We start from the raw sequence: 27,906 nt of genomic DNA, 5'->3' as shown, positions 1-27,906 counted from the left end.
ACGTGTTACTTGTCTGCATGTTCTGGTCCCTCCCTGGTGGTTTGCTCTGGGTGTTTCTGTGGCACGGGGTCACACCTACAGGCATTGCTTCACAGCAGCTCCTGGATAACACTTCTCCCATTTCGGCCTCCCCGGGGCTGTGGCCAGCTCACCCGCAGCAGCTCCTGGTGGTCTGCCCGTGGTTCCTGGGGGCAGCCGCTCGCGTGCCCGAAGCGGTGCCAGGCGCCTTGCGAGACCCAGCAGAAAACAAAGAGGAACATTTTTGTGGGGAGCACATGTTGGGCACGCGTTACGCAGCCAGCAACGCCTTTGGCAAAGGACCCGCATGGCAGCATCTGCAGCACCAGCGTCTGGAGCTGTGCACATGGACTCCCACGTGCTACCGTCAGCGTGCAGCGAGGGGCTTCTGCGCCTGGGGCTTTGTGCACCGGCCCCAGCATCCCGGCAGCCTCGGCTTCCATGGCCAGTCCTGGTGGGCCCTCTGGTAGCACAGAGGCACCGTATGGAGGAGCCGGGCAGTCTGTCTGTCTGTCTGTCTGTCTGTCACCGGCTGACCGTCGGAGCTCCAGCCCTCTCGCCATGCCAGCAGCAAGGCGCTCCTCGTGTTTAGCGCGAGTGGAGCACATCACAGATCCAGCGGTACACAAAGCATCGCTCTGCCTCGCTCAGTCACTGAAATAATGATGGAGAAACGGGCACGAAATGACACGCAGGGAGTAGTGTAAGCTCCTTTGCAACACTTGAAGCACAGTAAGCAATAAGCACTGATTTGAGAAAGAATGGTATTAAATAAAAATATTTGAACTGTAGTTTAACCTGCACACAGAACGGAGGAAACGCTGTTTGGTTTTTCAGCTTTAACTAAATGGGATCCAGTTCTTCAAAAAAAAACCAGATTAAAACTGAAGTAAAAATGAATCCCATTAATATTCCTAGTGAATAAAAATGTGTTATTTTGTGGATGGCAGAGCTTTAATAATAAAAGGTATTATAAAAAACCTGGATTGAATATTTACCAGATGTTCGATACAAAAGCCAACAAAATCAGCCCGTATCGATGCGATAAGCAGGAAGAAATATAATAGTTTCCAGATCGCAACATTCCGGTACAAGAAACCATTGGAAAAACAGGTCAATTCTTATATTAGTCAAATTCCTATTAAAATCGCCCATACTTTTCAGCAGGAAAATCTGCAGGAGTAGCCCTATCGACATATTGACAGGAGACGCAGACACATTGCTTTCTGGCTCACGGCAACCCAACGCCCCGCAAAGCTCGCCGAGCGCGGAGCTGCTCAGACCCTGGTGAAGTCGGGGTGGGCGAGCTGTGCACGACATTTTGTGGGATCGAAGCCTTCGTGACAATATCCCCCACTGCCACAGTCACTCAAGGTATTACCTAAGGCTACACTGTGGTAGGACAAGCTACAGGGAAGGGAACAAACCCTCTCTTGCAGAGGTAGGCTCTGGATAAGGCAGGGTTTAGGCAGGCTTTGGCACCCTTCTCACCCTGTGTCACACACGGGGCAGAATCTGCACTCTCACTGATGTAAAATCTGCACTGCTCTAAGTTGATTACCCTGGATCAGGAGCAGAGCAAGGCAGGGACAATTTTCTGTTCCCAAGTCTCTGGGCTGTACGGCTCAGACGTTTCTTTGGAGTCGACGACTTCAACATAAAGGGACGAGTACCAGCCCTGCTTTTCCACAGGAACCTAAAATTGCTTTATGAAGGCTTTTGAAGAAATAGTTCTAGTCCTCCCCACTTACTTAACATCACACAGTGGCTTTCTAAGAATCTATTCTCTGTGTTGTAAGATCCTATTTAACGCAGGCTGTTACTGTCTTGTGTGTCTAATTATTGTTCAGCCTTCTGTCAAGATGCTTTGACACTGCAAGCTCCCAGCAAACACGACTAGCGTGTGAGAAAATGCGTAGACCGGTGAAAACCTCTTTGATAAACCTGAACAATAAAGTATCTGCTAAAGTAGTAAATCTGCATGTCTGTTACACTGTCAAATTTACAGGTTAACATCTGGAAAGCGAGTTTGGGGAATTTATTCAGGGGAAATCAGAGCCAGAATGAACTGCATACGCTGGTATATCAAAAAATGCAAACAAAACAAAACTCTTGACTCTGTCACACAACATCCTTCCTGGGATGGTCAATGCCACTGGGACAGAAGCAGCCAGGAGAGAAGAAGGGTGGATTTTGGGGAGGAGAGTCTGCAGGGTTGCAGAGTAGTGGAAAAGAAAAAGGCAGGAGGGAATTACTGTGTGAATGTGAAGGGGACAGTTTTTAAAAACCTTGTCAATATTTAGCAAGGTGGAACGTGCAGATCTACCCGCTTTCATTATCGATACCCCCATCAGCGACCAGAGCTTACTTTGATGAAGGAATCAGAGGAAAGCTGGAAAATACCTTCAGATCAAGGCGTGAGTCAAGTGTTGTTATTAATAGCACGCTTAATTCCAAGTGGCATCTAAATCAGGTAAGTCTGGGAAGGTAAAATGAAGGGGGAAAATTGCCGTAAGAGCCTCTGATTAATGAGTAAAATACAATTATCTATTCTCAATGAACAGGCAAAGTACTAAACATTATGACCAACATTTTTAGAGAGCTCCCTGGACACGGCTCTAGCCCAGCGCAGCTGCACAGCGGCTGGGGAGTTGCAGTGTGACAGCCGGCCCCGAGCACGGCCCCACTGCATGCACAGCAGGCACAGCAGGCACCTCTGGGCAAAGCAACAGCCACGGTGCCCTGTGCAATGCAGAGGAAGCCCAGCAGCCTCACCTGGGGGTTTGTTCTGGTAACCAAAACCCTCGGGTTAAAGATCCGGCGCTGCCAAAGCTCCAGTCTTTGCAGGTATCCTCTATGTGCCTCAATCCTTTCTAAACCCCTTTATTTAGCTGATGCCTGAATTCCAAGGATGTAGGGTGAGATGGTATGGGTCAGGATCTTGCTCTTTTCAAACACTGCATGTTATTACTGCTTTATCTAAGTTAAGCTCTGAAGTGAAAACCATTCCTTACTCACTGAATTTGAGGCCTGAATTAGCATTGTTTCTGTTACTCCTTCCTCGTTCTGACTAATCTTAGCATCATACCCAATGGAAAGTTTAACTTCACGGCCCACTGGAGGAGTTACTGCAACAGATCCTGGTTTGTCTTCCACGAGATTAACATGAGCCTTAGCGTGTGATATCCCTCGTCAGAATTTGTTCACTTCAGTAACAGCAATAAACTCCTGTCCTAGGGGTTTCTCAGTTACTCATGCTCCTGGCATCCATTGCCAGCGAGGCTTTCACTTTGCTCACTTTTTTGTTAACAAAAAAATCATGTTGTCCTCTGGTGTATGATGCTTTTCCAGCTATTTTTAGGTTCGTTTGCTGTACTACGGCTGCCTGGCAGCAGAAGCGTGGCAGGGTGTGATAGATGAGTTGTAGCTGCTGCTCTAAGACAGTACTGGTGTCAAGCTATTTGCACTAGTGCACAGGAATAAAGCCGTTTTTCTGATCTTTTTTATATACTTAAAGATTACTGAAATAAGATAAATGTAAAGCTTTCAGCTCAAGAGTAACCTAAAACCAGAAATAAAATCCAACTGTATCTTTTGCAAGGGCTTCTAGCAGAAATTAGAAGAAATTAACAAACTGTGGTCATTTAACTGAGGGCACTAAGGAAGATGCTTGCTAAGGCAGGTGTCTGAATTACCAAGGACAAGCAACGGTTTGGATTCTTCAACCATGCTTGAAGCAACTTGCCTCCAGCTAGCAGGAGAGCATAGACAAAAAGGGATGTCGGACAGAATTAATCAGTTTAACTTCTTTTGTCCATGCAGAAATCAAACCTTTCAGTGATATTCAGAGTCAGCATTATACACGTACATAGAGTAAATTGTTGGCTGTGGTAATCAGCAATGATGAACAAGTGTTATTAAGTGCATAAAAAGCACTTATTAATATGAGGCAGCGTCTCCAGGTCAGTATGGTTGTATACAGTTTTATAAGCTACACACCTCATCCTGTACTGTAATTTATTTATTTCCAAAATATTTGCTTTTTTTTTTTTTTGTCTCCTGAAAAAATGTGCATGTTTTATATTCCAGACATAACCTGAAGAACAGGAATAACAGAGAAGCAGCAGACTCTCCTTGCGGAAGACAGTGTAGCTCTGGAAGCTGAAATGCTCTGTAGTAACTTGAAGTAAGAGTTATGTTTGATTTAAGATGATGAGCTTGAGCCCTGCCTTCTTGTTGTGTAATTTCAGACAACCATAAAGGATCTGAGCTAATATTTGTAATGGCACTGTGGTTCAGATTGGGGTTTTGCGCATGTCATATGATACTTAGCACCAGAAGGTGATGGGTTTCAATAGAGACACATTTGTATTTCCAAAACTTTTCCGGGAACAACAAAGAGGATTTGTTCTGAGAGAGCTCAGAATCTCTTCCTTAAAAATGCGATACTTAGCAAGCAAGTGGAAATAAATATATATATTTTTTTCTTACGTATGTTTCTGCATGCTGGGGACTGAGTGAGAACTGCAGCCATGGACTAAGGCTCACAGTGTTTAAGTCAATGCTTTAACAAATAACAATACCAGTGTACTTTTGCAGGGTTGGGGTGAAATATCTTACAGAGTATTGTAACCCACCATTCTATTTACAAATATAAAGTTTCCTGTCTGTCCTTGTGAGAATGCCATGCTGGTTTCCAAATCAGCTTCTGTCTTGGCCTCACAGATAGGACTGTAAATTAAAGCCCGTACAGAAAGCAGCAGCATTCAGCTGTCTGGGTGCTTCAGCTTTATAGTCTGTGTAAACCTGTATAATTGTGCTACGCTCAGTCTTCCTGAGCTTTACAACAACATTCCTATTTGCATCAAATCCTGGAACGTTAATTTTCATCTCTTATTACGCTGAAGAACAGTTGAGGTTCCTTTTATTAAGTCATCCAGACTTCCACCTGCTTCCTGAGGGCTAAATTTGGCTGAGAAACCCATTGTAACATTGTGTAATTAATTTGCCAGTCAAATAATTTCTTCAGGGCTATAATTTACTTATCCGTCTGCAACCCTAATGAATCTCCCAGTTCAGAGCTTTAATCCTGTTTTCTGCCTTTTTATCTCCTTTTTGACTCGAACTTTCATAATTCTCACTATTGAATGGGAATAACAAAAAGACAGCTAAATATTTAGATTCTGTAGTACACATCGCATGTCTGGGAACTAATGAAACACTTCCCTGCTTTACTCCTCCGGTTCTGGCGGTCCACCGCATCAAATAAGGGAGTTAACTCAATAAAAAGCAGAGATGTGAAAATACAGGAGAAAAAGTGATTTGCATTCGGAGGACTTAGGACTGTAACTTCATTCCAACTTGGTGTAGCGCATGTGCAGAACTTCCTCATTGTTATTCTGAGCACTGTGTTCCCTGACTAATGGGACCAGGGAAAAACTATTTGCAAAGTACAAAAGTTGGCAAATTTTTGAGTTGTTTAATTTTGCAAATCGCAACTCTGTCCTGTTTTTGTTGTTGTTGTTTTGTTTGGTTGGTTTTCTAACACATTTATTATTTAAAAACAGTTTGGTTATGTTTCATAAGTAAGTAGTCAGTGTGTTGTTCATAAGCTCTGTAATTTGTCACTTTGGTTATGTTTTTTTCTGATCTCTGACAGGAACATTTTTTGAAGGAGGACAGGAATGCTAAATAAGGTATAAATAATGCCAGAGATCTGTGAATAGTCTGCACTGACTCACCTGGGTACTCGCAAACGCATGGACAATACGGTCTTATGATAGAAGAAAAATAACTTTAGCTGCATATTTAGAAATGTCTGGTGCCATTAAAACAGGCTCTGGCAATAGGTCAAGACTTCTAAGAGACAGTACGCAGCCCTTCAGCACCAAAAAATTGAGAAAGATGGCCCACACCGAGACCAGAGATCTTGTTCAGGCCAGGCAGCTTTGTGACTGCGTAAAGCCATGGACGTGGATGGGTGAATGGGATCAATGACATGAACTATCTTCGCATATTTGTTTTATGCTGCTGTGTTTTAGTTCTGTATTGTATTGAATTAGTGTGTTTATTTTAAGAAGGAATTTTGACTGCAAACATTTAATTCTGGGAACGAGTGCAATCATAGGAAACCCTATCAGAAAAAAATGCCTCTCCCCTCACAGCTTTATTGGAATAGTTCTTCTGAAGTCTGTACGTTGGTAACTTTGAAACTGAGTTCTTTCCAGGCTGGATCCATGGAATCCATCAGCCTGGAGAAAAATTGCTGTGGAAAATAGGGAGCGAACTTAAACGTGTTCAATGAGAATTGATGAAAAATGCAAAAACCTGATCGGATTCAATGAAAACCATATCCTCAGGGACAATGAAGGCCTCCGTTAAACGCAAATACAGTTGGTGAGGTACCAGGAATGAGTTAATCCCACTAAGAAACGCAAGAGGAGGGACGGCCAGATAACAGAGTGACATTGTTTTTCCCTGATGTCAGCATAGAAACCCAAACACAAAGAGGTGAATGTAGTCCTATGAGAGAGCTGTTGAGAAAGCTGAATGTTGAGTTTGTGCCGAGGCATACAGCAGAATTAAAAACTACTCCGTGCAAGATGACAAAGTGTTTCCTGGAACCAGAGGCTGCCTCCAGACATCTGGACAAGACCAGGGCTGTGCGGACAGTCCGGATCATGAAATGCGTGTGCAGTATCACTGGGAACTTTATTGCTCCTACGGCAGCAACAGCTCTCGATTTCTGCTTTCTGAAGTTTTAAGAACATGCAGTGTTGGTAGGCTTGAGTTCACCACTGAGGAGATTTATAGCTATAAATGGGTCATTTTGATTTACTGTATAGTTCAGTGTAAGGCAAAATATTTCCTCCTGTAGGATCCACGTGTTGAGTCTTGCCTGAATGCCTCAATTTATTCCTTATTTGTTAGGTGGTGGTCTATGGGATATTTAGATCTAGCAGCGATACAGACTTTGCTTCACTATAATACAAGCTGCACATAAAATCTTGCACGGGCAACACAGGAATATTAATTAAATGCTTGCTAATATGCTTTGGCTCTGTACCTGCTCTTCTCAGCAACTTGCATGTGCTGTGCTGTGCCCTGCCTCCCAAGGAGGAAGTTTCACAGGTGGGTTGATTGTCCATCAGAGCAGCCATCCATAAAGACACAGTAATACCTGCATTCGTACCACATTTGTTTTCTGCTATTCTAAGAGCTACAGAAAGCTAAATTAAAGGAGGAAAAAAAAAAAAAAAAAGTTTTTAACGGCTTTGTGCTCTTATTTCAGGGAGTGTTGTCAACCTGCTCTGCACCTTTAATGCAGTCCTGTGATGAGGCACTGTAACTCTGTGCCCTGTGCTAAAAGACAAGGCAGAATGTGAGCTGTTGAGGTTACAGATTGCAAACTCTGTGGCACCGGAGGAGCAGTGCTCAGCGGGCAGTGCTGAAACTGCCACGGCTACGTGTGGCAGCTTGTCGTAGTGCTAGAAATTAAACACACTCTGGTATTACGTGCCGCAGTGTGGATGCATATTGAGGGCAGAATAGTGCTTGCTATGGGGACAGACAGTGCTCAGATCCTGAAAACAAATCTGGAAGGCGTGTGGGACCGGGCAGTTCCCAGTAAAGCTAATGGAAGTTGCTGGTTTTACTGGGAATGCACAGCCAGAAGAGCCTGGGTGGTTCTTTTTTGTTTGTTTCCTTTTAGTAGCAGGGCTGTGTTTTCACCAAGTCCACATTTAGGCAGGACAAGCCCAGGAGAGGTGCGTTTTTCGTTAGGCTGTTATCTGGTCACTCAAGCTGACTCAGAGGCCGCAGACTTGTTAGGGAAACCCGAGGAGGTGAACCGGGAGGCGGTGCTGACACGATGTGTGCGATAACACGGCACCGCTGCGTGTTACCAGCCCCCTCGGCTACCGGGCCTCGACCGACGGGGCCCTGGCGGCTGTGGCGATGCCGCCAGCGGGGGCGCTCGGGCCCCGTCAGGGCCGGGTGGCGGCTCCGGATCCGCGGCCTGGGGCCCGGCACCGGGCCCGGGGCTGGCGGCGCCTCAGGGCCCGGCCCGGCCCCGTCAGCGCGCGGCGGGCCCGCCCCGCCCCTCTCATAGCGCGGGGCGCCGGGGCCGAGCAGCCGGGGATGTAGCTCAGTGGTAGAGCGCGCGCTTCGCATGTGTGAGGTCCCGGGTTCAATCCCCGGCATCTCCAGCGGCTTCTTTTGGCAGAACTCGCTCCAACACGGCTCGGACCCGGCCCCGCGGCTCCGCTTTTTGCCCGCCGGTAACGGGAAGCGCGGCGAGGCTGGGGGGTCTGCTGGGGTTTTAAAAGCGAGCGGCGTGCGGCGACACGGAATTGAAAAAAAAGAAATAAAAATAAAATTACATTGCATTGGCCGGGAATCGAACCCGGGCCTCCCGCGTGGCAGGCGAGAATTCTACCACTGAACCACCAATGCGTGCTGCAAACAGCCCCCGGGCTCCGTCCTACCGCACCCTGCTCCGCGGGTACAGCCCTGCTGCTGCCGCCCCTAACCTCACCCCTACCCTGAGCACTTCCAGCCCTTATCTCCACGATAAAACACTCCCAGAAAGTTAGCCATACTTGTGTACGTTTTTCCCCTAACAGATTAAAAAAAAATTATAAATCTGCATAATAAACCCAGCATGCTTTACATGTAAAAGCCTGCAGAAGCAGCAGGAGGGTCAGGTTTGTTCCTCTACATTCATTATATTGCCAGAGGAGGCCACCAGTTACAGTAGGAGATGGTTTGCACCGTGGTGTAATGATGTCGTGTTCCACTGTGAACTCTGTACAGTGTTGGCATTTAGTTTGCCTTGGGCAAGTTCCCAAGAACAGCCACGCAAAAGACAAAGAACTCAAGGAAAAGCAACATTAAACATTTCGCACCGGGCAAACATGAAGGTGTGTGCATGAGAACAGCTCTGTGAAAACACATGCTCCCGAGAGGATGAACTCCTACCACCAATCATCTCATGAAAGGTTGCAAGCAGGAATTTTCTTCTTTATTAATAACAGTTTGACACTGCAGATTACATCCTGATTTCCTGTGTGATCATATATCAATACCAAAACGGAGACTGCCCTGTGCAGAGCAGTGTTTATCAACCCTGGAGTTAGTACCTAACTGTTCCAATTGCATGCTCACTTCGTGGAGAGGATGGACTTTTTTCTGCACAAATAAAGCAGAACCTGAACAAAACTTGTACACTCAGTGAGTCTGGAAACAAAAGTGAGACCAGTTTGTCTGTCAGCCTGTCAGATACCAGGGGCCAGTATTTCAGTCACCCCTGACCCAGTGCACCAATGCAGGCCCGTAACAAGGCCACCACAGCTCCTTTTCCTCTAAGCTTCAACTTATTTTCCTTTGTCAGAAAGCAACACAGTAAATTCTTCAAGTACTAATTATTATTTAGGCCTTTGCTTACAATTCCACCAGTCAGCCCTACGAAACTGTTTTCCCAGAACCAGAAAAAAACAAAAGTTAGGCAGATGTGAAACGTACTCATACCGAGAAGACTCTAATTTACTATTTCAATATATCTGACAGCCATGCCGAGGTAAATAGCAATAGCTGATGAAATGTTTCCCCCCTACTTTTATTCTCTTACCTCCTTCCACTTCTGCTGAGCCGACAGGGGGTGGTCAGGCAGGAGGATGGATCTCCTTGGCCCACCTAGGCGGTGAACAGAAGAGGCTGAGTTTCTGTGGAATTACTGCTTGTTAGAGAATCATCACACAGACAGTCACCACAGTAACAAACTTAGCACGATTATCAACAACACGCCATTCCCAGAGTCAAAATGAAAGCAGTTCTTGCTCTCATAGTTAGTAATTTGGAGAACTGTTTCCCATGTCTGTTAGACTATGTTTTGCATCTGTGGACATTGGCTGAAGAGAGCTCAGTAAATCAGGAGGAGTTTGGCTTGCTGGAGCTTGAATGTTGCTCCAGAACATGCTCTGCAAACCCTTTTTCAAGCAGCATGACACAGGCCCACACTTAACTTCCCTTTAAAAATGACCGTATAGTGGAGACTGCTGAATGGAGAGGATCAAGACCTATAATATTAGAAAATGACAGTCCAGAGTCACAGAAGTGGTGAATATTTCATGAGATTGGTTCAGCTGATTAATTATCTACATCCTATTCCAATGAGACAAGGAATCCTTCAGAGTTTATTGTCTTAATCAGCACAAAGGCTTGTAGAATGTTCCCAGCAAAATCAGTGCAGAAGGGCATGTTTTCAGTAAGGATACCACAACATTACAGGAATATCAACTGAAAGTACTATCTTACCACAAATGTAAGTACAAACAGTTCATAAAAACATGTGTTCAGTAGCTTTCATCCATAAAACACACATAATTTTAGAAGTTCAGTAGATGGCTTGAATGGCATCAAGAATCCAGCTTTGTACAACATCAAGGGAGCTACTTTCAGTTGAGATTATTTTGAATATACCTTGATACATTTCTAACCAATACCTGATGAACAGATGAGGAGGATTATCTTTTCAGAGACTCAGGCCATCATTCCCTTCATTTTAGCTCAAAATCTTTCAGGTGGTTAAGGAGATGCTATAAACCTTCAGCAGAAACAAGGAAGGCAAAACTTGTTATAGGAAGAAAGAAAATGATTTTCTGAGGCCTTGTTGTCCCCCCCCAAAAGAGACAAATACACTTCCTTCCATTCCAGGTCTCCTTTAAGGGGGCTCTGATCTTGCTGCTTCTTGACACAGCATCTTCATACGGGGCTCTGCTGCTGTGAGGTAGAGCAGATGGGTTCCAGGCGCTGCTGCTGACCCTGCCGTGCACCTCTAAGGAGGATGCTGTAGCTCAGGGGCACTTATAGCCTCCAACAGCTCACATTCAGCGGGTACAGTTGCATTAGGAATAAGGTAAGGATTGACGGACAGGCAGTGGTAAAACAGCTCAAATCAAGCTTAATACTGTGGCTGCAAATTACCCTGGGTATGGTAAGTGGATGTCATTCATCCCCTCTTCTCCGTCTGGTATGGCCGTACATTCCCGTGTCACACAACGCAGTTATGGATCTGCAGCCACCCACATTTAAATTGCAGTTGCATCAATCCCTGTATTGGTATGCAAAAAAAAAAAAGGGGGGGGGGGGAGATGTTACAAATGTACCTCTACGATTTGCTCTGATTCACCTTTTCATGTCTCACTGTATTAAATGGAGTTCTTGTTAGAAATAATTCTTAGGGAATAATTCAGACTGACCTCAAACATAAAATACCTCTTTGTAAGAAGAAATGGCCTGGTCACCCCTCTTTTAAGTGACCAGTACCTAATTCCTAATAGCACCAGGAAAATCCAGACAACACTTATTACTGCCCCAAAATAATGGTAAATAACTGCAGGCCTTTCAAAATGGTTTCTAAAAGCCTCCTTAAATAAAGGCTTCCAGCATGTCCTCTTGTCTCTCTTTCCAAAGTGCAGAAAATTTATACCATCCCTTGGCAGCTCCTCTGCTGAGCACAATACGTGCATATCAACTTGATTTTAACAGGTCAGGGAGTAAGTTGGGCACTTAAATATATCTACTTACCTAAAAAGACAAATGAATCTGTATTGTAGAGCCTTCAGCAAAGACTGTTCAAACAAAACAAACAAAAGAATTGTGGTGATCTTTTAGGCAAGACTTATAATGCAGAACAACTTGTCAGGGCAGGTTACAGCTCTAAGGACTAGCAGTTTTGACAGTGTCCCTTTGAGCGCAGGGAGAGCACAGGGACTGGTAGGACAGCAAAAGGTCACTTGGTCACACGTATCTGCTGCCTCTTTTACGTTTCTCTCAAGACCCACTAGGCTTGTCCCAATTAATTATTAAAATCTGCAGGGAAAATATTTCTGTAGATAAAAAGGTATGATATTAAATTATGGGGAAGCTGGAGGATAGCGAGTGTGGTCCAAAGCAGTGCTAAAAAACATCTGAGCCACGATATCAAACCCACAAGCTTCACACACGAACAGAAGTCATTTACATCTAGCAATGTTTATGTGTTTCAAATGGAAGAGAAATGGAAACTTCCAGATTTTCCCAACTCCCTTTGTTTTCAACTGAATTGTTCTGTATTACCGGAGGTCACAGAACCCAAGCTGGTAAGATAGATGTGGATATTTCAAACAACTTTTTCCAACACTACTATTGTTTTTTTTTTTGTTCTTGTTTGTTTGTTTGTTTCTGGTGATCTGTGTAGGTCACTTACAATTGTGTGGACACCCTGAAAAAATTTGTCCCAGATAATATGTAAATGCTGACAAACAAAAGCTATCAGCCAAGCGGTGCTAGAGAAATAGACATTAGAAAAAGAACAAGAGAGTCCAATCTTGTATTTCTTCATTAATTACTGGAATGTTAGGCTAAAGCTTTGAAAGTGATCATATATGTCTTTGGACAGGTTTTCTAAGCTTTTTTTCCTAAACAATTCAATAGTGAAAATGTCTGGATAAAAAAGCAAATGGGTGTATTCACATCAGCGGTGCTGGTTTGTCATTGTCTCAGAGAAAAAAAATAATAAAGCACAAATTCCAAAAAGCTTTTTCCATTCCATATTCTGAATATAAACCCTCCCTCTGGCATATGTAAAGAGAAGATACATTTTAAAGGCTTTTTTTTTCACATTTTCCACCACAATAAAAATCCTTATAAACAACAGAAAATATACACTTAAATAGCCCAAAGAGTCTTGCTTTCTAAAGATATCGCCCGTTTTTACTCTCTCTCCCAATGAAATCAGTATTCTCTACCTCGCTCAGGTTTGAGCCCCAGAAACATACTGGCACTCTGCCTGCACTCCTGCACATTGCTTCGTACCACGTCCTGGCTCTCCTGTAGTTAAGATGCCTGCGCTACCATTGCAGGGAGAGGCCAATTAATTATTGTGTTTGTTCTGCAACAAATAATGTGACCCGTGACCTTATTCTTTTAAAACTGCAATTTTTGCATTTGCTTCTGTGACTCAGCCCTGATTTGTTATCTTTATATAACAGCAAACAATAAGACATAATTATGATGATAACACATTACTTCCGTTTTAGTAGAAAAATGAGCCTCTTTCTCTTTTCAGACATGCACACAAACACGGGCACACACACACAGAAACGCGGTGGGCCTTTTATCTGCTGAGTGTAGGGGGGGGAATATTTAAACACCAGCAATACAGCCCTGCTGCAGCTGGTAAAACAAGCATGTGGTATGAAGCAATGCAGTTGTATTTCCGAATGACACCCGATAGCAGCAGCCAGAGCTGGGAACACGTAAAATGTTCAATCACAGCCGTGACTAAGTACTTTTATTTTCCAGGGGTGGGACCTACCATGCATCCTGCTGTAAAAAAATCGCAGCTGAGAGAGTCCATTTCTGTTTCTGTTTCTGTCACTTCTTTCAACTTCTCTACGATTATTACCCCTCGCTCCTCACAAAGACATTTTCCTAAAGACAGATTAGGAGAAAACATATTTGTGAATGTATGAACAGATTTTCCTCTTATGATACATAACTTTGGCATGCAGTCAGGAAATGATGATAATCTCTTTCTCTATCTTCCCTTGCTAATGAAGAGAAACTGCCTCTGGGGTTAAGGACAAGAGGTGAACTCTCCCTGAACACAATTTACACCTGCTGGGCACATGATTGCAGGCATCCAAAATTCTTGTCTTGGCAGGTGTCCCAGGGACCAAGCCACACGCACGCAGACCAGGGAGGTAACATTTTGATCCAGACATTAAATAAAAACCAAGAGGGATGAATTCTGTGATACATCAAGGCATTTCAGGTTTTGTTTAGCCTTGTAAAAATCTTGCACTACTCAAACTTATGAAGACCCGTTTTTACCAACCAGTAACCAAGACAAAATCACAGCTGTTGGTGGGAAGCCTAATCAAGGAAGGAAAGAACCATCCTTCCCTCATTTGTTGGTAGCTGGGTCTGGAGTGTCTGAAGAACCCATCCTTAAAGAGATGTGATCCTCATAAAAGTTTACACTGCGTCTTGGTATTTCCCTTTTATGTGACAAGCAGCACAGGATTTTCTACCCCCCCTTCTGATTTTGTTGCTTTGGAAGAGTTCATGAAATGCAGAATGTCTGGGATGTGTTATGTGCTGACCTGGAAACTGGGTGTAGACACATTTTACACCCATACACTATCTTGTTTTGAATTGATCAAAATTTACCATAAATTGATGCTGACAAGGCAGCTACATCCAGGCAGACAACATTTAGGAGTGAAAATCCTTGTTTCCTAGCCCAGTTATTCTTATTCCTTTCTCACACTTAGGGAAGGGAAGATGAAAGAAAAAAAAAAAAAAAAGAAAAAAAAAAAAAAGGAAAGGAAAAAAAAAAAAAGAAGAAGAAAAATAAAAGAAAAAGAATTAATCCATAATCTTCTGGGGCGTTTTCTTTCATTTTCTGTTCCTTCTGCTCAATTGAGGTGTTCCCATGAAATGGACTCTAAACCTGGGTATCTATGGAGTGCACTAATTCCCTCTGTCACTGGAGATCTTGTTTCCTTTTAAAAGCACTACCAAGTCTCCTAATTTGTCTGGTGTAAAAACTACTTCCAGCCTGAATATCACTTACTTTGCAAAACTTCTGAAAGCCAACCCTTGCAGTTGTTTACTGACTTTAAATGCCACCTAGAGAATTGATAGCCATACATTTATTATTGCAGCGTCCAATTTAGCTCACGCAGTTATATCTGACCCCCGAGGGAGGGATTAGGTTCCTGCGGCCTCCTCGGATGGGACCCGTCGCTGACATTCAGCTGGCCAACAGGTGACTGGAGCGTGCCCCAAGGAGGCCGTGTGGGAGGGAGCTGTGCCCCGCCGCTCAGCGCGGCAGCAGGTTGTTTTTCTGTGCCTGGTAGAAAACACGTCTCATGCTGCCTGTAAAGCATGTTGACTAAGCAGTGAGCACGGAAGAACGGCAATAAAAGCGCTTGCTGGGAGGCAGCCAAGAAGCACGGTTAGAGACAGCCGGTGCCCGTGTGCCTGGAAAGCAGGGACAGGCAGGCAGCGCCGTGCCCGGGGCACGCAGGGACCCTGCGTCTGTGGCACCGGCTGTGTCGGGCAGCTGAGCCAGGCTGTGCCTGGACAAAGACAGACCCACGGAGGGGCGTTCGGGGACACAGCCAGTGCTTTGGTCTAGCATGGAAAAGGGGATCCCGAACTCTCGTGGAACCACAGCTGCAGGGCACTACAATGTGCAGCTGCTGGGAAAAGCCCAGCCGAAAGTTCAGCAATGGGTCTTGGAGGGCGAGGAAGATCCTGGTGTATTACTATCAATCATGTGTCTGGCTTTCTTGCTGCAAAAGCAACAGCCAGGAGTCCCCGGGTGAGTCCCAAAAACATGCAGCCGTGTTTGCTGGCAGTGTCCCTAGGAGCCTGGCGCATGGGGACCACAAGGAGCAGAGAGCCATTACCAACCACAGCCTGTCACCGGTGCTCTTCCCAGGCCTGCCCCTGCCTGTTGCCAAACAGCAGGCAGAGAACACCACAAAGATGCTCAGAATGTCTCCAGGTGTCACCCCTGCTATGTCACACAACCCACTTCCAGGCCTCACAGGGCAAGTGCCTCACTTATTTGCTGGAAGTTCAAGATCGGAGATTTGCTATTTTTGAGAGCCAAGGAATCGGGAAGCTTTCAGCTCAGGAAAGCCACAACAGGGACACACAAGCCTGCACACCGTGTCCTGCAAACCCAGCATGTGATCCCCTGCCACAGTGCCTGTGGGGGTGTTTCCTCACATCCCCCTGGGGTGGGCTTGGTGACCTGTGCCCTGATGCAGCACACCCAAAGGTGGGCAGTCTGCCTTATCTGCTAAGGCTGGGGTTAACTGCTACACGGTGCTGCTGCCAGGCCCAGTAACAACCAGTACGGCACTGGGGTCTGTGAGGACTGCAGTTCCAGCAGGCGGGCAGCTGGAGCAGCTCAGCGAGGCAGCCACAGATGCAGCTCCTGCACCAGCTTCAGGGCACTGGAGAGACCTGAAAGTGACCTGAAACAAACAAGCTGTGCATCTGGCTCTGCACACCCGCATGCAGCACCTATTTTATGAAGAACTCTGATGTTTAGCGCTGTTCAGGGCAAGAACTCCACAAATTCCTCTGTAACCCCTCCGGGTCCCGACTGCGGTGTCCCTGCCACAGCCCGGGGACCGCTCCCCGCTCCCAGCTGGGAACCCACCCGGGGCCCAAGGAGAACCCCCAGCAGCTCCCCGTGCTGAGGGGCCGGGCCGGGCCGGGCAGGGCCGTGCCGGGCAGGGCGGCCCCGAGCGGCGCCATCCGGGCAGCCGCGGCCCGGCCCCGGGCGCGCCCAATATAGCCCGGGGCGGGGAGGCCGCCCCGCTCCGCTCCGCTCCGCGCCGCTCTCTTAGCGCCCGCCTCCGGGAGCAGCCGCAGCGGCGGCGGCCGAGCGGTAAGGGCCGGGGCCTAGCGACAGCCCTGAACCGGCACCGGGAAGGGACGGGAAAGGAGCGGGGGGAGGCGGCTTCGCGGCGGGGCTGGGCGGCGGCCGTGGGGCTCCGCGGGGCCGGTGGCGGTGCGGGCACCGTGCGGCGCTGCCCGCCCCCTGCACGGAGCCCTGGGGTGGAAGGGAGGGCTGGGGGGTGAGCACGGCTACAGAGCGGGCGGTGCTTCTCGGGGGCTGCCCGGAGCCCCCGGGTTGGGGCTCAGCGCCCTGACACTGCTCTGTGGTGTGCGCAGCCCGGGTGGGTGCTGCTGCACGGTGCGGAGCATCGGGTGGGTGGGGGGCTGCGGCCTGTCTGCAGGACCTCTCCCAGGCTGCCTGCCTCTGGGCGACCTGCTGGAGCAGCCTGCTGTTGGGAAAGAAGCACCTAAGGGCTGTGCTGGGTGCAGAATGGGCATGGCTGTGGTAACATCGAGCTTTGGAGGAGGAAGGCAGGGTTACCTCCTCGCATCAGCTGCCTTCGTGTGAGCATTTCTGGGTGAAAGTGCTCTGGTGAAGCAAGTAACTCTTGAGCTTCTTCTGAGTGCTTATCTCTTCTAATCAGTCACCTCAGTAAACGTTTGTAAGGCCATTACTGCGGGGAAAAGGTACAAGAGTGCATGTGGCGTCCTGGACTTTAAAACCGTCTAGGCTTGGTACCTGCTGAACTTACCGTGCTTTCAGTAGCCTGGCAGGGAGGATGCTCCAAAAGCAAGCTCCTCTCTGCCTGCTGCCGGGAGGTGGGAGCCCTTTTCTCCACCCTGGACTCGCTGTGTCCTTGTGCTGTGCCCAGCGCCGAGCTGCACTTAGTAATGTTTCCTCACTGCATTTAGTAATATTTCCTCACTGCTGTACGAGGCCCTCGCTTCAGAGAGCTGCCGCTGCGCTGAGCCCTCTCAAGGGGCAAAGGTATTGAATTCATGGGAGGAGCGGCCGCAGGAGCACATCTCCAGGCCTGCTGCTTGCAGCCAACTGGTAGATAAAAAAGGCAGGGCAGCTGCAGAGTCCGGGCTGCCGTGCTTGGGAGACTTGGAGCAGTCTGCGTGTGGATCTGTTACCGCTGTGGACTCTTGCGTTTCTCATCTGCTGGTTCTCAGGTTGTGGCTGTGCTTCTCTGCATGTTTTATTTTCATTCTGTGTACCTGTAGTATGCCTCTGTGCTGAGCCCTCTGCGAACCGTTACTGCTGCTCTGTATTTCCAGCCAGGGAGCTCCCTGCGTGCGAAGCTTGCTCAAGTGTAATTACACTGCCATTAGCCTGAAGACTCTGAGGTCCTTTTGTGAGATAATCTCCTAACCATGGATAAGGAACAAGCTTGGTGAGGTAGCTGTCAGGAGCACGGTATATTTTTAACTGAAGTTAATCAGGCCTTTCCTTTTGCTCATTGCGTTATAGGTACAGTTCCTCAGAAACGTTTAGGGATGGGGAGCAGTGACTGATAAGCAGCTAGTAATGACTCAGCCTGATATTTCAAGATCAGTAAGTGTTTCTGGTTAAGTAAGCTCTTCTACAGTAACCATAAAGAGAATGGATGTCCACATTGTTTTGTGTAATTGTACTCATACACAGAAGCAGAGTAAAAACAACTTCACGAGCTAGGCCCTTACTACATAACATAGTAATTTCTCTGGAGATCCATTGCTGCCTGGTAAACTGTCCGTATTAGAAGTTCAGAAAGCTGGATAGGTTCAAAGGCCATCAGCGCAAACCAGTTTTCCAAATGAAAGCCCATATAGGTTCCCTTCTGCTCCCTAGTTTGCCTTCACGTTTCTCTACAAACTTTAGCAAATATTTAAAATAAATGTGCTTTTTTCCCACAATGCCCAGTTTCCACTGTTACTTTCTGCTTTCACAGGTAAATATCTCTGTTTCTGAAACAAGGGCTCTCATTTGCGATTAGCCCTGTTAAGCAGCAGCTTGCTTCTGTCAGGTGCCTTGTTGTGGTGCGTGTTTACGTGCTGGCAAACAGGATTTAAGAGTTGTTTTACCTTTTTTAAGTACGTGGGCCTGTGTTGTGCTTTATTTAAAACAGGGCTCTGACAGCGTAGTACACCTCAGCTGAGTCCTCCTGTATGCTGCCTGCCTTGCCATCTGCAGTTTGTGCCTGTCCTGCTGGGGATTAGCTGCGTCACCGCGGGTGTGCCGCCCCGGCTGGTGGGAGCAGGGCTGCGTGGATCTGCCCCCAGAAGGTGGGTAACTGTGCCCGTGACCTGCCTGCCCGTGGGCTTGTCACCTTCCCTGGGTGCGCTCAGAAGTTGGAGAGCACCGAGCAGTTGGGAGATGATGGAGGTGAACATGAAATAAAAATTAAAATAGAGGCTGAAAAAAAAATCTTAAGCAGATCAGACAAAAGTGGGAAGATCTCCCTTTAAATAAGGAAGTTCTCGTGTATCTCAGCTGCTTCACGGGTGTTCATGGGCCTGGACTGGAGCTGCTTGCTGACAAGCAGTGTGCACACGTGTATCGTGGAGGCTGCTCTCAGCAGCAGCCCTCTGCTGTGGGGCTGTGCTGCAGCCGTGCCGCAGCTCTTGCTAATGTAGGTGTACTGGTACTCTTGCTTCCGAAAAGCACTGCTTTAGAGAACGTTTTTGTATTACATAACTAACAAACACTTTGCAATCAAAACTCTTTTACAGTATCATAGCATTGATTTGTTTTATTGGTTTTGGCAGTGCAGGAGGAGAAGCATTTTGTGTCCCTAAGTAGCTGTGTTTGAGCTAGGTTCCCCAGTGACTGTAACTCTGTCTTGGGGGTTTCCAAATGCCAGATGAGCCAACCCCGAGTTATAAATTGAAATGCCGATGGATGCTGAGTTGCTGTTTCTCTGCTGGCTGGGTACTGACTCTTGGATTGTGACTCTTCTGCTTGGCAAAGTGTTTCTCAAACCAAGTGCTAGTTCTGACTTCAAAATGATACTGAGTGCGTGCCCCTCCTGCTTGGGTTGGGTTTGCATGTGCTATCGGGTTTCTCAGTCTTCAGGCCAGTGTATAAAACTAGGCTACTTCCTTGACACGCCTAAGTAATTACCTAATTTGTAGTTATTTTTGAGCAGGTACCTGTCTGTGTATGCAGGTCTGTGCCTGATCTTGTAATAAGCAAACCACAGTTTACTAAACCTTGCTTCCTCCAGTGTCTGACTTTGGGGAGAGGGAGGGAAGGAAGGAACTGTAGGTATGGGTAGGTATTGGGATTGAGCTGAATTGGTGGGCTGTTTGACCAAACCTCTATCAAATATGCGGTGATTGAGGAATATGCAAAAAGAAGGGTGAACGCCCCTCCAGTAACTGGCTGCAATGAGAGCAGTTCTGATGGCAGCAGCTGGCTGACAGTCTGTGCGAGTTAGCATTGTCTGTGCGTGGTGGATCTTATGGCTGGAATAAATCCTCACTCGTGGGGAGCTAGAATGACTATTTTGAACTATTGAAGCTGGAAGACTACGTCGGCAAACAAATGTACAAGAATCGTTCTGCGTAAATGTAGCCAGTAACCAGGCTGGAGACTAGGCTTCTCGTTCCCTGCATGGCTGGGGTTTGAAGTGATGTTTCAGTGGGACTGGAGGGAATTTAAATAATTCCCTGGTAAAACTTGCAAAATCTATTGTGGCGCTTATGTGATGAGGAAGCCCAAAATACAGATGGCCTCAGTGTCTCTTAATGTTCCTGTTAATTGTGAGGTACAGTGCTTGGAATTGTCATCTGCAGGCATGTATTACCTCCTTGTCAGAAACCTGCCTTGTCTGGCATGATTATCGCTATCAGAAATCCCAAGTATTTATCAATGAGACACCCACCACGCAGGAGAAAAGGTGATTAGGTCTAAAAGTATAAATACAGGAGCGAGAAGTCAAAGTTTATTCCTTGTAGGATAGTGCTTAAAGCAGTTGGGGTGTCATCTAATGCCTGGTGGGAAGATCGTGGTCACCTAAGTACAAAAAGCAAATCAAGAAGTTTGAAGCAGTGGGGACCAAAGGGAGGATGAGGGTAGTATGACTATTTTTGCCTTGTTTTTCCTTTATTTTTATGCGTGACATGCCAAGCAGCTACTTCTGGGCATGGTAGCCGTGCTGGATGCCTTACTTGCGCGTGGGAAGGCCTTTCCCCATATGCTGAACTGCTGCTTTGCTTCCACTAATTAGTGGAAGCTGGCCTCTGGGAGTTTTGGGCTTCTAAGTTTTGGGTGTGGGAATTCACAAATTTGTGTGGTCTGTGGCATAAAGGGGCTGGTAACCCTGCGAGCTGTCCTGGTACATCACGGGTTATGTTTCTGTGCTTGGTTGGTGAGGCAGTTCTGGGGTAATTACTTTAATTAAAGTGCCACAACTTGTGTTTAAGAACTTGAAGTCTACATGAGAGGCTTTGGGAGAAGATCTGGAGGCTGGGAGTCTGGAGCTCTCATCTTCAGTACTGTCTCCGTGACAGCTGCATTATGTATCCACTGGAAGCTTATCTTGGTGTGTGGCTCTGTTTATAGCTGTGGCTTGCAGGAATTAGGTCCAGAAGTCACGAGGACGTGTGTCAGAGCCCATGCAGCCAGTGAGGTAGATAACAAGCTCTGGTTGCCTCTCGGAGCGTGCTGCTTTGTTCTGCTTGTGTCACTGCTGGGGAGGTAACAGAGCACAGGGCGGCCCAGGAGGTGGGACCCAGGTAACCTGGGGAGAGGTACTGCTGGCTGCCCGGAGTGCTGCAGGGCAGGCTTCTTCACTGCTGGCTGATTGAAGCTCTAATTACTTGCTTCTAAGACGCTTACTTCAGTTAGCGTGGTCTGACTTGCTGTGTAATGTACTAACCACTGTGGTCTCTTAAAAAGCAAACAAGAGCAGCAACATGAGAGCTGGTGGATGATCTTATCATAGGAGTGTTAATACGACATGGTTGCATCCTTTTTTTGTGCTCTTTGGCTATTCCTCCATTGATGCATGCTGCAGACTGTCAGCATCTCACTCCGAGCAGTACTGCTTTAAACTTGTAAACTACCCGTAGTAAGAGTGCTAATTATGGCTTGACTGGCTTGTTGCAGCTCTGCACTCCATCACAGTGGCTACCTTTTAAGTCCTCTTGCAAGGAGGATCAAAAGCAGCATCAGAAGGAGCTGAGGATAGCGTCTCTCTCTGTTTGGAGAAGCAGAGGCAGCGCAAGATTCCCAGCTCAGCCTGGAGCTCTCATCTGAAATTCACCTGAGAAGCTTTTGGGAAAAATGAAAAACATGAGACAATGCCACTGTGCAAATGGCAAGTTATGCAAACTGTAGTGGTGATGATTATAAGTTTTCTATTTTTGAGTCTTCATTGAGTGAGTCACTTTATTAGATGTGTTCATTTAAAACGGAATGCGAAGCATCCAGATTCCATGGTAATGGCCTCGTAAAGCACTCAGATATACAACATAACAGATTGGATTTCTTCTCTTAATTTAACAGGTTTTGCGTCTCATACACCATGTCTGATGGCAGCATACAGGGCGTCACACTTATTGCAAAGCTTTACAGTTTGTATCCATCTGTCCCTGCATTTTTGCTAAAGTAGTCGTCTTTCTTTGATCTCCAACTTGCGGCGCTGCGTCTGAATCCTCCCTCGCTGCCTTCGCGCCCTCCTCCTCCATTCCTCTCATTCTTCCACCAGCTTTCCCCGTGCCCTCCTTAGGTCTAGCCCAACACCTTGATAATTAGAAGGTACCTGAGCACAGAAATACCGGCTGCCTTGAGAGGGGGTGGGGGACCTGGTAGGTGCGTGTGCGTGCTGGCAGGCTGCATAGCGTTACACAACCCAAAATAAGATCCCAGCCAACAGGCAGGCTGTCTGGTAACTGCCTGGGCTGGGCATTGCGGGAAACGAAGACGAGTTCCTCCTAGGACTTCTGTCAGCCTGCTGAGAGCTGCAGGGAGGCAGATACTTGTCATATGGGGCGCCCTGTACAGAAGCTTCTGGTGGAGACGGGTGTTGAAATAATTTTTTAAAAAACAGGATGTAAGTTGCACTCTGTATGGTTTTGGTTTCTTTTTTCAAACGTGGGGCTGAAAGCAGAGTAGGAGAGCTCTGCTCTGGGGGGCATGTTAATGGGGGTGGAGTGCAGCCCTGGGCTGTGGTGTGGGAGCCTGGGGGGCTGTGGGTATGGGGGCTCAGCCCGGGGGCTCGCTGGCAGCAACTCTGGGGCGGGTGCTTCTGGCAGCAGTGACTGCAGTTTGGGAAAAACCACGCGTCTTGATCGTGGTGAGTGTGCCCTCTATTTCTTGTTGAGAAATTCGGTGCAGGAGGGAGTAGTTGTTACCGTGAAGATAGTTTGTGTTGACTCCTTGGAAACTGAAAGTCTGAGTCTGCCCTGATGAACCTTTTGTGTGCTTCCCCCTTCACGTGGACCAGCTCCTTCTCTTCCCTTAAACCTCAGCCGGTAGCACCAAGCTGCCATCAGGAGCCTTGCTGTAGCTACGAGTCTGAGCTGATGTCTCCGTGCATCTGCCAGCACTCAGCTGGCTCCCCGGGCAGGGTTCCCGTGGGTGGCTTGCTTCTGGGCAGATCACGCCGTGTGCTGCACCCGCTCCTCGTGGCGTGCCCCTGGCTGTCCCTGTGACGGCAGAGGGCTCCTTGCTCCTGCCACAGCCTGTTCCCCAGCCCGTCAAGGACTTCAGCCAGCCCTCGAGCTGAGGGCATGGGTCTAAAGGTGCTGTTTATCAAAACCTGTATCGAAACAAAGGATAAGGCTTGCCTGACCTGGTGATCACAGCGTCAGATGGCTTACAGCATTAAAACCCTGCATGCTGTTTGATTACTCAGAATGCTTGTGTTATGGAAAGTGACGTATTTCTGACCGCACTGCTTCTTGTGCTGTGCTGTTACAATTTATATTGCTATAAAATCTGAAGTTTTGATCACAAGTTACCGGTATCAGCTTGAAAGAGTTTTATTACCCATTGCAATAGGTGAGCCTTTAAGTTTAGACTCCTGTCTGTGTCCTTAGCACTCATGTACAATCTTGCCATAGCTATGTGCCCTGCATTCTTTCCCATTTCCCCTTCTGCTCTCTGGTTTATCCTGTTCTGTGCTCGCAGCAGTCCTTAGCATCAGTCCTGGGACATACCTTGAAGAACTCCCAGGTAGGTGCTTCGGGAGCCTGTAATTTCCCTTTGGCTGCATTGAGGCAGGTTGGTGCCTCGGCAGAGCCCCAGCTGCCCGGAGCAGAGCCGGCTGCGTGCTGCCATGGGGCCCTGCTCACAGGAGGGGCAGGCAACAGCAAAACCACCACAAAGACAAAAAATCATCCGTGGCTGTTTGTCCTGCGCTCTGCTTGCCTAGAGGTGAAGCAGCCTCACCCAGATACGTCTGCTCGGACATGGGCTAACGGGTTCCTGGGATGAAACTGAGATGTTTTGGGTGTGGAGGTGCTGTCTGCAGGTTTGGATGCCTGTCCAGCTTCGTGTTGGAGTGGCTTACGTTAAGCTGTGCTTCCCTTTCTGTCCCTGAAGAAGCTGTTCGTACCAACAAGGTGCTTGTGGCCATTTGATTCTGTCCTCTGCAGAGCTGTGTGGGGCCTGCCCGAGGGCTGTGTCCGGCCACCCAGTGGGTAAGGGCTGGCCCCATGCTGACAGAGGCCCTAATTGCAGCCATAGTGAGGGCAACGAGCTGCTGGGCTCCTCCTGGTGTCACCGAGTAACAAAAGCATGGCAGAACTGCCCTAGTGGCACATCACACGTTGTTTTGGTGTGGTCAGTGGCATGGTGTCGGGTCTGGGTGCGGGAGCAGTGAGGCAGTCCTGAGGCACATGTGCCGGTGTGGGCTGCCTCCTGGCACCGCCTCAGCGGCTGGGAGGCGGCTGTGTGAGCGAGGAGGCTCGCTGCAGCCCTCCAAATCCTGGCATGTGTGCTGGCAGCACGCTGCTTGGCCGTGGGAGGTGGTGGGCAGCTGGATCCCACCGCACCACACCGCTGTGTGGGCAGCCACACTGCCCTGTAGGGACGGGAAGCTCAGACAGCAGAGCTGGCTGCTGTCCAGGCAGGTCCCCCTTCAGTGCTTTTTGCCTCAGCTTTTAGGCAGCTGCCTTGCTGCTGTGACTCGCAGCCTGGTGTGCAGGTACACTCAAAACTTTGTCTCTTGCTTTTCCCCACCATCCTTATCTACACCCCTTGTATGGCTCCATGCAAGGCAGCCAGCTCTGTGGCCAGGCAGGCAGTGAATTTCAGCTCCCTGGGTCTGACTTCTTGTGGCCAAGCATCACTGTCCTCGGGCAGCAGTGGGGCTCTGCAGGCCTCTGCACGTGCTGTGCAACTTGGACTGGGCTCTGTAGGGTGAAAAGCTTCACCAGTACAAATCTGGAGGTGGAAAAGGTTAGTATGCCAAAAGAATGGCGTCTGTTATACCACAAAGATGCTGCATTTCTCATCCCAAATTTCTAGAAACCAGTTTTGAATTGAACTTCCATTCCCTTCTGACTTGCTCCTAAAGGACAGTCAGTCTCCTGAAGCTCCTTATGCATATGGAGGAGAACTTACTACACGTAATGGCAGTAGGGTTTGCTGGGTTCCTAGCAGAGGTTTTTGTTTAGGAAATGGTTACACAAAAGCTATTAGCGTGTCGGTGTAGTATTGCGTTAGAGCTGATGACAGATGCTTTTTGAGTGGAAGCTTGCGTTGTGGGTGGCTTCTTGTGGTCGTTGTGGGGGATTGTTTTAACTCTTATCTGGGAGAGCTGGTGTTTAATCAATGGGTGAGCATGCAGTGGTTCACCTCGGGTAGGTGCATACCTGGTCTGCACGAGGGAGCCTTGGGGAAGGCTTGAGCAGGGCGGTGAATGGGAGGCAGGAGTTGGTCTCCTGGGCTTCCTTCCCTTGCTCTGGGCTCTGTTTCTCTTCAGGCTGGTGCTGGCCCCATTGCTGGAGGCTGCTTGGCCGTTTGGTGCTTGGCGGGGAGCCTGCGGGCTGCTCTTGCCACCTCGTATCAGCTGCTGAGGCAGCGCTCGCAATTAGTTTGTTCATTGTTAGCTGAACTGGGAAAGTAGGGGTTTGTGCTTCAGCGATCACTCTTTGCTGCTGAACTTGATTACAAAAAGCAGCGTACGGACCTGCTTCCATTTGTTTTCTTGAAAGCCAGCATCTTTTCAGACATGTAGGCTGGCTCGTTGGAGGATGCTAATTTGTTCTTTTAAAACAATCTTGGATCGTAGAGCATATTGTGTTCCCAGAGCAGGCATTTGTAAGCTAGGGTCTCGTAGTCCTACTTGAAGTGATTCTCTGCCGCTGCGTAAGGTGTGTGAAGCTGCTTCGCGCTCGCCACCAGTTTGCATTCTGAAAGCTGAGTTATTATTCTAGCGGCTTGAAGAAACCGTCTGGTGGAAACGTATAGTACACAGAGTGCTTGGATGCTGTGTATGTGTGCGGCATCGCCATATGCTTTGTGCAGCCATAGACAGTATGCGAGCTGATGTTGATTTGATTGTGTTGTTTTTCTTATTTTGCAGGAGGTTAAAAGTGTGGTGATGGCACACCTCAACTCCTGTGAGGTGCATGCTGTGCTGTGGCTTCAGGGGTACCATAGGTACTTCCAGAGATGTAGAGAAGATGCTGTATCAGTGACAGACTGAAGGTGGTAGGGTGTGTGTTTGTGGGGTCTGTTTTATTTGGTTCTGGCACTCTATTAATTCTAGGTAGCACAGGGGAGGTGCGGGGTGGCCTCCCAGCGTTGCAGCTGCCATAGGTCGCCCCTTCCTGGAGCACTGTGCTGGGGTAGCGGGCTGCTCTCTGCCTCTGGTCGCTGCTTGCCCCGTCCCTGCAGGGCTGCTGTAGCTTCTGAGGCTGCGGTGAGTTTGCTTTGAGATGTTGCAGGGGGATTGTGTTGCCTTTTCCCTTTGACTCATCCAGGTCCTGGAAAGATTAAACTTGTACTTCTTAAAACTCAAGCATGAACTGAATGGACTGTGTGATACTTTACCTAGAGACTGAGAAAGGCATCTTTGTAGTGGGAACCTCTAAGAACATATATGTTGCTCTTTCAAAAACCTTCTGGGAAGGTACAAGTCTTTGCTTTCTGTACAATAATCAGTGCATACAAGCACATGACATCTATACCTAACATATTTGCCTACAATAATTGCTTGTGCATTTGTTTTCCCCCATGGATGTGCTGCAAGCAGAGTGCACAGATAACAAAGTTAAGATTGACACCATCTAAAAATGAAGTTTTCTTATTTGGCTTGTGTTTTTAAACACGTTTGCTTTAAATTTTTTTTAAGAAAGAGTAATGATTATGCAGATCGAAAGAAGAAATAGGGCCCAGAGCCACCCCTGCTGCCCTGCTGTGTGCAGGGCTGTGCATCGCTTGCCTGCGCTCAAAGTCTTCGCGGTGCTGGATGTCTTGTGTAGGGACTGCTGTATGAATCTGGGGCACAGACAAAGGTGTCCTCGTAACCTAAGGACTTGGAGCCCTGACTGAAGCTGCTCAAATCTGTTGCACGTTGTTTCTATGGGATGCGAGCTGCCTTGCTCCTGGGAAGATGGGTTAGGCTGTGCCTACTTAAGATTCAGGTCAGTTCCATGCAAATTTTTCATTCAGCATCCAAACACTGGCCCTTTCAAGAATTTGCCTGACCTACATAGGCCCAGCTTTAATACCTCTGTAGCTAGATGATAAAGTTCTGCGCTTGTTTTAAGCCACTTGGTCTTGTCCACAGTCTCCGCTGCTTCTTGCTGAGGAACCTGTTTCCTGACTAGCGTTCTGCACCGCTCTGGGTAGGACAAGCTTTGGTGTACTGCGAATGGCAGAATCGTAATTCCTGGTGGGAATCCAGGGGAGAGTGCTGTTGGGTGAACTTGGTTGTAGAAATAATTGTGATGGGATGGCGGGTAGCTGAGGATGATCTTGTCAAGCAGATCAGCTGCTCTGTTGTGATGAGGACTTGGTGGCCATGTGGCTTGATGACAGGGTGCTCTCGTTCTGCCTCTGCCATGGTATTGTAAGTACTCGGTTATGTGGCAAGTGCTTACAGCACAAACTGTGTATGTACGTACACATCCACCTGTATGTCTAAATACTCTTTTGTCAGTCAGCTTCAGTAGCAAACACCAGAGTGTTCTGGCTTGCCGCTCTCTACATTTTGTTTAGAAATCATTAGTATTGCAGTGAAAATCGTTAATTAATCTATTGCTACTCTAAATTTCAACTTGTCAAAACATTGTCATTAGCTTCTACAAATGGTCTATTCTGTGTAGCCTAGATTCTAACATGGCAAAACTGCCTATTAATTTTTATCTTCTTTTCTTACAGTAAAAAATGGCATTTCAGAAGGCAGTGAAAGGAACTGTTCTCATTGGAGGAGGTGCCATAGCAACAGTTTTTGGCCTCTCTCAATTTTCTCAGTATAGAAACAAACACGTAAGTATTAATTATGACTTCTGATAAAATATGAAACTTAAAATCTGTTT

At 47.5% G+C, this 27,906-nt stretch overlaps 1 protein-coding gene, 1 long non-coding RNA gene and 2 other non-coding genes across 10 annotated transcripts in view; 2 read left to right on the top strand and 2 right to left on the bottom strand.

The window, feature by feature from the left end:
* The first annotated feature begins 8,153 nt into the window (after positions 1-8,153).
* On the top strand, positions 8,154-8,225 carry TRNAA-CGC (transfer RNA alanine (anticodon CGC)). Its single transcript has one exon. It is a non-coding gene; the product is annotated as a tRNA-Ala (tRNA).
* Positions 8,226-8,401: 176 nt separating this feature from the next.
* TRNAG-GCC (transfer RNA glycine (anticodon GCC)) lies at positions 8,402-8,472 on the bottom strand. The gene has a single exon. It is a non-coding gene; the product is annotated as a tRNA-Gly (tRNA).
* Positions 8,473-11,172: 2,700 nt separating this feature from the next.
* Positions 11,173-17,433, bottom strand: LOC137858746 (uncharacterized). The gene is made up of 4 exons (XR_011097973.1): positions 17,178-17,433; positions 13,376-13,491; positions 11,605-11,648; positions 11,173-11,276 (listed from the first exon to the last, which is right to left on the bottom strand). It is a non-coding gene; the product is annotated as an uncharacterized lncRNA (long non-coding RNA).
* GPD2 (glycerol-3-phosphate dehydrogenase 2) overlaps positions 16,318-27,906 on the top strand; it is a 58,092-nt gene continuing 46,503 nt past the window's right edge. For 3 of the 7 annotated variants that reach the window (XM_068686901.1, XM_068686900.1, XM_068686894.1), the window contains exons 1-3: positions 16,320-16,474; positions 18,537-18,693; positions 27,749-27,856. In XM_068686901.1, the coding sequence (XP_068543002.1) occupies positions 27,755-27,856 (102 nt within the window). In that variant the 5' untranslated portion in view covers positions 16,320-16,474; positions 18,537-18,693; positions 27,749-27,754. Of the gene's footprint in view, positions 16,475-17,467; positions 17,602-18,536; positions 18,694-22,327; positions 22,467-26,853; positions 27,010-27,748; positions 27,857-27,906 lie in introns of those variants that run through there. The other 4 variants (XM_068686896.1, XM_068686897.1, XM_068686898.1 and 1 more) reach the window with 4 other exon arrangements.

This window comes from Anas acuta, chromosome 6, assembly GCF_963932015.1.
Source record: "Anas acuta chromosome 6, bAnaAcu1.1, whole genome shotgun sequence".
Taxonomy (NCBI): domain Eukaryota; kingdom Metazoa; phylum Chordata; class Aves; order Anseriformes; family Anatidae; genus Anas; species Anas acuta.
This window is presented reverse-complemented; position numbering and strand designations above follow the sequence as displayed.